This window comes from Mustela lutreola, chromosome 10 (genome assembly GCF_030435805.1).
Source record: "Mustela lutreola isolate mMusLut2 chromosome 10, mMusLut2.pri, whole genome shotgun sequence".
NCBI classification, from domain to species: domain Eukaryota; kingdom Metazoa; phylum Chordata; class Mammalia; order Carnivora; family Mustelidae; genus Mustela; species Mustela lutreola.
In genome coordinates, this window is record NC_081299.1 from 51,110,910 (window position 1) to 51,123,094 (window position 12,185).

The 12,185-nt window shown below is 36.6% G+C and overlaps 1 protein-coding gene across 3 annotated transcripts in view; it reads left to right on the forward strand.

The window, feature by feature from the left end:
• Positions 1-12,185, forward strand: part of ATG4C (autophagy related 4C cysteine peptidase) — a 77,663-nt gene that overhangs the window by 41,244 nt on the left and 24,234 nt on the right. For all 3 annotated transcript variants that reach the window (XM_059136144.1, XM_059136143.1, XM_059136145.1), the window contains exons 6-9: positions 1,067-1,137; positions 4,833-4,969; positions 11,207-11,285; positions 11,943-12,019. In XM_059136144.1, the coding sequence (XP_058992127.1) occupies positions 1,067-1,137; positions 4,833-4,969; positions 11,207-11,285; positions 11,943-12,019 (364 nt within the window). The remainder of the gene's footprint in view (positions 1-1,066; positions 1,138-4,832; positions 4,970-11,206; positions 11,286-11,942; positions 12,020-12,185) is intronic.

Sequence of the window (12,185 nt, forward strand, 5' to 3'; positions counted from 1 at the left end):
ATATTTTAGGCTTTGTAGGCTATAAAGGGCTCTGTTGCCTACTTTTCTTTTCTTTTTTTGTTTTATAACCCTTCAAAACTGTAAAAACCATTCTTAGCTTACAGGTTGTACAAAAGCAGGCCACAGGTTGTATTTGGCCTATGGCCCATAGTTTGCCAGTCCCTCTTCTAAATTAACACATGCAAACATAAATAATCAGTCATGTGAAATTAAAGAATTATAAAGATACAGTTAAATAAAAATATTTATATTTTTTCCAATTTGTCTAATTTCCTTTTACAGATATTATTGTGGCTTTTTTCAAATCATGTGTGCCATTGAGAACATAATACTCACTCAAATATTTTTCAGCTTGCAATTTTACTTATAGAATTCTAAGACTCAAAATCAGGAAATTCATTTGTTCAGGTTACTTAGGTTTTTGAGTGAAGGGAAAAATAGTCATGCTTGCATTTATTTATCTATTTATTTTATTTTATTTGTTTTTTTAATTTTTTTTAAAAGATTTTATTTATTTATTTGACAGAGAGAGATCACAAGTAGGCAGAGAGGCAGGCAGAGAGAGAGAGGAGGAAGCAGGCTCCCTGGTGAGCAGAGAGCCCGATACGGAACTCGATCCCAGGACCCTGAGATCATGACCTGAGCCGAAGGCAGCAGCTTAACCCACTGAGCCACCCAGGCGCCCCGATTTATCTATTTATTTTAAAAGATTTATGTATTTATTTGAGAGAGAGAGAGAAAAAGAATCTCCAGCAGACTCCCCACTGAGCATGAGTGTATTTGGGGCTTGATCTCATGACCCTAAGATCATGACCTGAGTTGAAACTGAGTCCAAGTCTTAACTGAGGTGTCCCTGTAACTTATATTTTAATGTTCTTTGAGTAACTTAGTGTAAGGATTGACTTGATTTAGATGTCATTCAGATAATAGTTTTGAGAGCAGACACTATAGGTTAAATAAGAAAGTTAAAAAAAAAAAAGATGATGGCTCTTTCCCCTTAAATTAAACCTTTAACTATTAACTGAAAATGTTAGGCTTTTAAAGGATGATATGTGTTGTTTTTTAGAAAAGCAGTTGAAGAAGCAAGACACCCTGATTTACAAGGAATAACTATTTATGTTGCACAAGACTGTACAGGTGAGGAATATATATAATTCTAATGTTTATTATCTATTATTTGGTTATACTTTTTAATTTAGATATAATTGACATATAACATAATAGTTTCAGCTCTATAATATAATGACTCATTATTTGTATATATTGTAAAATGATCACACAGTAAGTCTGATTAACATCTGTCACCATATGTAGTCACAAAAATCTTTTTCTTGTGATACAGACTTTTAAGATCTACTCTCTTAGCAACTTAAAAAAATATATTTTATTTATTTGAGAGAGAGAGAGGGAGCACACAAACGGAGGGAAGGCAGTGAGAAAAGGCATGGGACAAGGACAAGCAGACTCCATACTGAGCAGGGAGCTGGATATAGGGCTTGATCCCAGGACCCCAGGATCACCACCTGAGACCTGAGCCGAAGGCAGATGCCCAACCAACTAAGCCACCCATGTGCCCCTCTTAGCAACTTCCAAATATAACAAGGTATTATGAACTGTAGTCCCCATGCTCTACATTACATTCTCCTGACTTATTTATTTTGTAGCTGGAAGTTTGTACCTTTTGACTCCCTTTACCCGCTTCACCTTCTTCCCCACCCGCTGCCTCTGGAAACCAGCAGTCTGTCCTCTGCAGGTGAAGCTCATTTGATTAAAGTATATATATTAGTTCAGAAGAGTCAGAGATAGGGATGGTCATGTGTGTGCTGCCTCAGAAAAATGAGAGAACTTAAAGGTTTATAATTAGAAGTCATTACTGAGTAGTTTGGAAAAAGTAAGATGATAGAATTGAGACATGAAAAAAACTCTTGTTGCATTTTTGTACCTTTGGTTTAGATTGACTATGGGAGATAGGGAAACTGCTGAACAGAAGAGTTTGGTAGCTCTTAACCTAAATTTGAAATTTAAAGGGAAGAAGTCGGGCACAAGTAGCAGAATTTGTTAATCAGCTAACTTCAAGAGCAGAAGAGTTTGGTTTTCTTCAAACAGGGAGTTTGAAGAAAGCTGTTTTGTAGTTGTTAAACAAAACAAAATAAAGTTTTGTCTGTATATGGTTCTACAAAATCCCCCCATTTTCTCTTGAAGTATTCTACTTAGGCTGTCAACACCCATCACTCTACCCAGACTGCTCTTACAATAATTTAATCTTGCTAAAAATCCAGGGGTCACTTCTCAGTCCTCACATTACATAATTTACCAGCAGCCTTTGACACAGTCGACCACTTTTTCCTCCTTGTAATGTTTTGTTTACTTGGTTTTTAGAATGCTGCTTTTCAGGTTTTCCTTCTATCTTGTCTACTCCTTCCCAGTCTTCTTTGCTGGTTTTCCTTATCTTGGTGATCTCTAAAATTGCACTCGGCCTTTAGACCTTTTCTCCTGTACACAGATTTGAATTCACCTGGTCTCATGGCTTTGCAGAACCATCTGTGTGCGGTCAACTCCCACATTTATAGGACCTTTCACCAAATCCAGGCTTTTATATCCATCACTGCCTACTCATCCTCTCTGCTTGCATGTTTAATAGATATTTGAGACTTAGCATGTCTAAAACTGAATTCCTGATTCTCCTCTTTGTGCCCCTCCTATGGTTGTCTATAGTATGCTTTTGTAAATGGTATGTCTCTTACTCTGTTTACTTGTACCAAAACCATTCAAATCATCTCTGACTCCCTTTTTTTCCTTCTCCCATCTTGCCTTTCACATATTAAGGAGTTCTTTAATTTACTGATCACTTTTAACCAGCTCCAAATGACCAGCCCATGACTGTTCCCTACCTTCACAATTACTGCCCTTGTTTGAGCCACTATCATCTCATGATAGACTACTGCAATTCCTTCCTTCCTTTCTCTCTCCCTCCCTCCCTTCCTCCATCTCTTTTTTTTTGTTCTTTCTTCCTTTCTCTTCCTCCCTCCTTCTTCCTTTTCTTTTCCTCCCTGCCTCCCTCCCTTCATCCCTCCCTCCCTTCCTTTCCCCTTCCCTTCTCTTTCCTTCCTTGCTTTCTAGATTCATTTATTTGAGAGAGAGCATGTGAGCATGACGGGGGAGGGACAGAGGGAAAGGCAGAGAGAGAATCTCAAGCAGACTTCCCACTGTCTGTGGAACTTGACACAGGGCCTGATCTCAGGACCCTGAGAGCATGACCTGAGCTAAAATCAAGAGTTGGATGCTTAACTTACTGAGCCACCCAGGCACCCTATTTTCTAGCTGTTCTATATGCTTCAGCCCTTGTCCCTACAGTCTATTATCAACACAGGAAACACAAGTAAAGTGTAAGTCATATTAGGACATTCCTTTTCTAAACTCTTCAGTGGCATGCTATGTCACTCAAAGTAGAAACTGCAGTCTTTACAATGGCCTTTAAGAGCTCACCCAGTCTCTTGCTTGCTTTGGCAGCACATACACTAAAATTGGAAAGAGTTCACCCATTTTGGGACACATGGGGGCTCAGTCGGTTAAATGTCTACCTTTGGCTCAGGTCATGATCCCAGAGTCCTGGGACTGAGCCTCACATTGGGCTCCCAGCTCAGTGGTAAATCTGCTTGCCTCTCTCCCTCTGCCACTCACCCTCACTCGTGCTCTCTCGCTCTTGCTCTGCCCTCTGTCAAATAAATAAATAAAATCTTTAAAAAAAAAAGAAAAGAAAATGAGTTCACACAATCTGTCTTCATCCCCCCCCCCCCAGTGTTTTACTTTATCTCCTAACCTTATTTCCTGTTATTTTACCCCTTGCTAACTTCCCTCCAGAGACACAGGCCTCTTGTACCTGGAATGTGGTGGTTATGCTTCTGCCTTCAGGCATTTGCATTGATTGATCTTTATACCTGGAATGCTCTTCCCCCAAGTTCTGGCATTCTTGATTTCTTACTTTGTCTTGATTTAACTGTTAGGTTTCTCATAAGGCCCTCCTCCCCACCTTATTTTAACTCCCACCCCCCACACCTGCATTTCCTATCCATCTTTCTCCCTGTGTTTTTCTTCAAAGCACTCATTACCATCTGACGTATCTTTTTTTTTTTTTTAAAGATTGTGTTTATTTATTTGAGATAGAGAGAGTGTGCATAAGTGGGAGGGGGTTGCAGAGGGAGAGGGAGAAGCAGACTGCCCAGTGAGCAGGGAGCCTGATGGGGCCTGATGGGATCATGACCTGAGCTGAAGGCAGACGCTTAGCCAGCTGAGCCACCCAGGGGCCCCAAACCATCTGACATACCTTACATTTTACTAATTTACTATCTATTTCCTTATATTAGAGTATATGATCTATGCAGACAGGGTTTTTCCTCTATATTGCTCACTGGTGAAGTCCTTGGTACCATATAGTAGCTACTCAATTAAGTATCTGAAGAATGGGGCGCCTGGGTGGCTCAGTGGGTTAAGCCGCTGCCTTCGGCTCAGGTCATGATCTCAGGGTGCTGGGATCGAGTCCCGCATCGGGCTCTCTGCTCAGCAGGGAGCCTGCTTCCCTCTCTCTCTCTGCCTGCCTCTCCATCTACTTGTGATTTCTCTCTGTCAAATAAATAAATAAATAAATAAAATTAAAAAAAAAAAAAAGTATCTGAAGAATGTATAAGTGAGGTAGACATTTTTTGACTCATTGAGACCTTGATAGTGATATCAGAGATCAGATGACTGGCCAATGGGGAGGAGGGATGAGAGTAAAAATGTTTCTGAAAATCATTTTTATAAAATTTAATACATATTTATTATATTTTTCTCAGTTTACAGTTCTGATGTAATTGATAAACAGTGCACTTCCATGGCCTTTGATAATACAGATGACAAAGCCGTTCTTATTCTAATCCCCGTTAGACTTGGTGGGGAAAGGACCAACACCGACTACTTAGATTTTGTAAAGGTATGAAATAACTAATTTTTTTAACATAATGCTAGCTAATATGAAAAATACAGAAGATTTGCAGTCTTTTTTCTATGAAATGGATAGTCATGTAAAGCTTGGATTTTAAATTTCAGTACTGTAAGATCAAATATAATTTAAAGGGTATGGTGTTCTATGACCAAGTAGCCTTTTAATCTTTTTGTAGCTAATCAAAGAGACATAGATGCCAGAACAGTCATAATATGTAATATGTCTACAGTTCCCATTATCCCTATTTGTGATTGTTTAAAAGTATGTACCTTTATTTATAAAACCCACATTAAACTATTTTGAGATAATGATTAAAATAAACTGAGTTTTCTATTATTGCTGTATTGTCTCTTAACTTGTTTCCTGTGCCACCAAAGGTTAATAAGTAGAATGACTGTTTTATATAGACAGAAATGATGAAGATAGTATGGGGGAAGGTTCCACCTTGGTTTTTTTAATATTAGCCAGTAAAAAATCTGTTCTATTTGAGAACACATAATTCTTTTTTCCAGATGAACCTGTTTAATTATGTTATCTTGTTTTGGGCAACAAGACATTCACTTGTCACAAAACTTCAACTTAAAAGAAATTTTTTTTTAATTTGAGTATAGTTGACACACAATGTTACATTAGTTTCAGATGCACAACATAGTGACTCAGCTTCTCTGTGTTATGCTTGTACTCACCACACCGGTAGCTACCAATTGTCATCATACAATGCTAACGCTTTTACCGTATCATTGACTATATTCCCTATGCTGTGTCTTTTTTTTTTTTCTTTTAGTTTTTTCTTTTATTAAGATTTTATTTATTCATTTAAGACAGAGAGAGAGAGCACAAGCAGGGAGGAGGGCAGAGGGTGAGGGAGAAGCAGGTTCCTTGCTGCAGGCTCCCCACTGAGCAGGGAGCCTGATGCGGGGCTTGATCCCAGGACCCTGAGATCATGACCTGAGCTGAAGGCAGTTGCTTAACCAACGGAGCTACCCAGGTGCCCTGTGCTGTGTCTATTGTTATGACTGTGACTTACTCGTTCCAAAACTGGAAGCCTGTATCTCCCATTCTTCTTACTCATTTTGCCCATCTCTCCCACGTCCCTTCTGTTTATAGGTCTGATTCTGCTTTTTGCACAAAACTTTAACTTTTGAAATACTTCATTTTGGTTAAGATTATAGTATTTATATTATTTTCATAGTTTTAATAAAGTTCTCATCTTTTCAAGGCCAGAGATGGAATTCCTCTTTGAATGGAGTGTTATGGCATATAGTAATCTTGAAATTTGTCTCTTGTGTTTCAGTAACAGTTTGTTCCCCACATGAAGCATCGTGGTCCATGTGTATATGAGTGAAACATATATCCTCACTGTAGATTGTGCTGTTTCTAAAAATCTAGAGCAGTTGTTTTCAATACATGGATATAGAAGTTTTCTAGCTGGTATATTGGCTTTTCATAATAGTTACTAAAATTCTGTAGGCATACCTGTTACTAATAATACCAATACTGTACTATATTGATAACATATGAATTCCCTAGGTAGAAGTGGGGTTTGCTTTCTAACATGTGGGCTCTTTAGTAAAGTTAATGGTAGAATGTGAGAAGTTATGAGCCATTTCATCTAGCGAATCCATTGAAGGTTTTGGGACTTTTGGCATGTTGCCATGTCTCAATAGGTTGTAATCACGTTTGAACTGGATTCTCTAGGTCTTTTCTTTAACCATGAAAAGATTAGGAACTGAGACAATCTTGAAATTGACTCCTTTAGCCAAACCCCAATTTCTGGTAGAATGGGCTGCAGATGGCTTCAAGGCATGTTTCATATAGCTGAGGGCTTTGCTCCTTGGTGGTATTAATATTTCTTATCAGATGGCAGGATTGTCTCATGCTCTTGAATGATTCACTGGAGCCTGAAGTGTAGTGAAACAAACCATGGTTAGCTGTTAAGAGTGATCCTCGGTACCTAGCATATAGGAGTTGCTCAACAAATACTTGTTACCTCTCATGTTTGTATAATACTTTTAATACAGATATATCTCATTTTGCCTTCGCAACAGCTGGGAACTATCTTACCTTCATAAAACAGAAAAGAGAGATGTCAAGTCATAAGTTTAAGTTCAGATAACAAACTGGTAATGACCACAATTTTTATTATTTTCATATTTTCCCCTAAAATATGGACTTTAAAAAAGTATTTTATTTATTTAGCATGAATGGGAGTAGGGGCAGAGGGAGAGAGAGAATCTCAAGTAGACTCCCTACTAAGTGCAGAACCCAATGTGGGCTCACGACCCTGAGATCACAACCTAAGCTAAAACCAAGAGTCAGGTGCTCAAGCAACTGAGCCATTCAGGTGCTCCTAAAATATGGACTTCTAAAAATGTAAGTTTTGTTTAATTTTTACATTTTATACATTTTAACTTTTCAGTTATCAGCAGAAAATGGCTGAAATAGCTAAATAGAGTAGGTTATATGCTTTGTGTTATGTTTGCTTGGGTTTGGTTGGGTCAAAAGTCAAAATGATAACTTGTAAAGAGGCATTCACTTGGAAGTGAAAAAATAGAGTGATAGTCCTGAAAAAAGAATGATCTTCCTCTTCCATTTCTTCTTCTTCCTCTGCTCCCCTTTCTCTTTCTTCACCTCCTCCTCCACCAGCATTCCATGCTTCCTACTCCATCTCCCTCTCTCCTTCCACTTCCTCCTCCTCCTCCTTTGTCAGCAGTTGTCTTTTTTCCTGCCAAACCATTGTGCATTGTACTCAATACAATTCACCACTCAGTTCTATTTTTCAAATTTATTAATCAAGGTAATTCCAATCTTTCAGAGATGGTACCATCCCCTGCTACATTCTCTGAATAGAAAGAAGTTTGGTGTGGTGCTTTATCAGCTCTTAGCTCAGGAAGTTTGTTTGTTTATTTATTTATTTATATTTTAAAGGACCTGGGATGGGGAAAATCTAATATGTTCTTCTCCAGCAAGACAAATTAGGACTTTTCTTTTTGACTGATTACTTCAGTCTTATTTATTGCTTCATGAGTACAGCTCAATAAATTCTCACCACTAGATAACCATGAAGAAGCTTTTTTAGGAGCTGAAAAGTGTTTCGGGTTTCCAAAGGTGCAGTCTTTTATATGTAATGGAATTCTAGTTCCTAATCTGCTTCTGTTTATTGCTAAATGTGCTCTAGTCTGTTATAAAGGAAATATAGATGTCAGGAACCAAAGTCTTTATTCCATTACTTGGAGTCATTCTTTTTTTGCTGAGGAGAGCCACTGATGATTCCTGCTATATATTTTTTTCTTTTCTTGGCTATGAGGGACTTAGAACTTTCACTTCCTGGTGGCTCTCTTTGTCAGAAACATTGTGTGTCAGCTGATCAGACTGCTTCAACTTGAAGTAAGGCACTCTCTAATTAAGGATTTTTATTTTAGGGGAAAGGAACAGAATAATAGACTATTAATGGAATAATAAAAATAGAATAATAATATTATATTGTTCATTTTCTGTATAATTTCATCTTAATTTGTTAGCTCTAAAATTTTAACCTATCATACGTGTTCTTTATTATATTTAACTTTTTTAGTTGCAGTTCTCCTTTCCAGAAAAACCTCTATATTTTCACATGACTGAAAATGTACAAAGTTGTTGTTTTCTCTAAAGGTTTATTTATAACAGTGAGGACCTGGAAACAAATATTCATAATGGAGATTTTAAAGCATGTTGTGCTATTTTCATAAAATTGAGTATTTTACAGCCATTAGAAATTATACTAGTGATCTGTATTTATTGGTAGAAAAAGATGTATATAATATAATGAGCGACTAAAGTTAAAACAACATATGTAGTGTGATCCCACATACATAGGACTGTATTCAATAAATCTTTATGTGGGGCGCCTGGGTGGCTCAGTGGGTTAAGCCGCTGCCTTCGGCTCAGGTCATGATCTCAGGGTCCTGGGATCGAGTCCCGCATCGGGCTCTCTGCTCAGCAGGGAGCCTGCTTCCTTCTCTCTCTCTCTGCCTGCCTCTCAGTGTACTTGTAATTTCTCTCTGTCAAATAAATAAATGAAATCTTTAAAAAAAAAAAAAAATAAATAAATCTTTATGTGAATGTATGTAAAATACATCAAGTTCAAGATGGTGTTTCCCAAATATTAATAATGATGAGCTCTTAGTGTTGGGGTTTTGGGAAATTGTTAGTTTTCTTTTTTAAAAAAGCTAGTTTATTTAAGTAATCTCAGCACCCAATATGGGACTTGAATTCATGACCCTGAGAACAAGAGTCACATGCTCTTCAGACTGAGCCACCCAGGCACCCAGGAAACTTTTACTTCTTTTTAAAGTAGGCTCCATGCCGAGTGTGAAGCCCAAAGTGGAGCTTGAACTCAGGATCCTGCGATCAAAACCTGAGCTGAAATCAAGAGTTGGATGCTTAACCCACTGAACCATCCAGTCCCTCCCAATTTTTACTTTTTAAAATACATCTATGTTTTAAAAATAACAACCACATATTATTATTTTTTAAATATTTATTTTATTTATTTATTTTAGAGAGTGCATGTGTGGGGAGCGGCAGAGGGAGAGAGAGAGAGAATCTCAAGCAGACTCTGTGTTGAGCATGAAGCTCAATGTGGGGCTCCATTTCACAACACTGAGATCACAACCTGAGTGGAAACCAAGAGTCAGGCATTCAACTGACTGCATCCAACCACATATTATTTTTAAGAAAATAATTTAAAAAATACTCTATGGTTTGATTACTTGTTAAAGGGAAAAAAAACATTAGTTCATATACTTTGTATTTTTATTAATTAATTAATTAATTTTAAAGATTTATTTATTTTGAGAGAGAGAGAGAAATCCATGGGAGGGGTAGAGGGAGAGGGAAAGAGAGAATCTGGAGGAGGCTCACTGCTGAGTGTGGACCCCAGTGCTGGACTCCATCTCACAACCCTTAGATCATGACAAGAGCCGAAACCAAGAGTTGGATGCTTAAACGACTGAGCCACCCAGGTGCCCCATGTACTTGTTATTTTTATGTCTTCTAGATTTCAAAACATCCTGTCGTTTAAGAGAAAGAAAGTTTATTATTTAATACTTCGTGGTTTTATAATGTGCATTTTATCATTATTAGTGTTTCTAGCTTTATATGATATATTTATATATATATAAATATATATATTTATATATATATTTATATATATATTTATATGCATAATATAAGCTAAACATTTCAAGACTTTACATGATTCCACTGGACATGTGTTTTAAAAGGTTAAGAATCATTGGGGTGGCTCAGGGTGGCTCAGTTAGTTGAGTGTAGGGCTCTGGGTTTCAGCCCAGGTCATGATCTCAGGGTTGTGAGATCACACCCTATATCTGGCTTTGTGTGCAGCTTGGAGTATGTTCCAGATTCTCTCTCTCCCTCTCAGTCCCCTCCTTTCCCCCCAAATAAATAAATAATAAAACACAAAAATAATCTTTAAAAAAAGATTTAGAATTATTTGACCCACTTAAATAGAATTCTACTTAGAAGTGGATGCTGAGGGATGCACTAAATAATTTATTGAAGTATCCTTGTTATTTTATGAGTAAATTGACATTAAAAACAGTAACAATTATTATTTGCCTTGGATTAAATTATTTTCATCTTTGTTTATTCCAATAAATTTATGAAATAGCATAAAAATGTGTTAAGTGATAATGATGTACTGTATGGTGACTAACATAACATAAAAAAAAGTGTCATGTTGTGAATGTTGATTAGAAAATTATTTATATTCTAAGACTCGATGTTCAGTGAAAACAGTAATAAGGTCTAAGGACTGTTTCTAGTATTTCAAAAAATGTGATGAAAATACTGAGTTGATCATGATAAGGCTGCATCAGCTAACCGAAAGGCCAAGTGCTTGGGCTCTGGCAGGAGTTTTATTGCCTTTAAATGCTGACCTTATTTATTTCTGTATCTGGCAGACAGTAGTTGTTAATGTTGTTGAATGACATGTTGATCAGAACAGTTGATTTAGTCATGTTAATGTTGAGTGATTTAAAGAAAATAGAAAATAGTATGGTAGATAAAAGGATTTTAAAATATGGAGCATATGTACTAACCATAAAACTGGTAGTGAAATTTGGAAACTGCTATACATATTAATACTACTAATATAAGTTTGGTTGTTTTGAATAATTACCATTTTCCTCTTGACTCTAAATCTGAATTAATTTTTTTTGGCAGGGTATTTTAAGCCTTGAATATTGTGTGGGTATTATTGGTGGCAAACCTAAACAGTCATACTACTTTGCTGGATTTCAAGGTCAGTGATTTAATAAAACATATTTCTTTATTTTTTCTTTTAAAAGTCGGAAAGTTAATTTGGGACCATTTGGAAACAGAATGATTAACAGAGCAAAATGAGTACCTTATAAATTCATCAGTCCTACCATAGCCACTCATTTGTCATTTGGTCCACAACATAATTGGATTCTGTAAAATGTATGTTTAATTTCTGTTATTGCATAAACAGGCATAATTTATTGGTTTCACTAAACTTCAGAAGACATTGCTGCCACATTCTGGCAGTTACTATTTACATATTTACTTTTTACCAGTTTTAGTGGTGCTAGTTGATGATAAAATGACAAGCAATATGTTCTTCCTGTCAGGAAAAAGTAGTGCAATACATTTTTCATATGCAAACTGTAGAATATAATTGTGTGTTTGTGAAAGTAATTTTATGACCAAAAATTAAATGACAGTCTCATCACTTTATAAAAATTCTGCTTATACAAGCATATTTGATTATGCAAAAGTTAATCTGTCCTGTGCAAACCTATGTTTCAGTCAATGAATATCAGTCTGGCAAGCTGTTATTCCCAGGTTTTTTTCAGCTATTCTACATAGAAATTGGATTGTAAGCCGTGTAATAATAAGGTGTTTTTTGAATTACTTGTCTTCTGTTTTGTCCTTGTAGATGACAGTTTGATTTACATGGATCCTCATTACTGCCAATCTTTTGTAGATGTCAGCATAAAGGATTTCCCTCTTGAGGTACTATGGATAAAGAGCTGCTACTGTTTTCTTACAATATGAAGGAAACTCTTAAGTATGTAGAGATGTGCTAGACAGCTATGCTTTTATGGTATTACAAGTTAATAATATTTTACTGATTTATAAAACCACACTCCACACAGTAGTCAAAGGTTAAATAATTTGT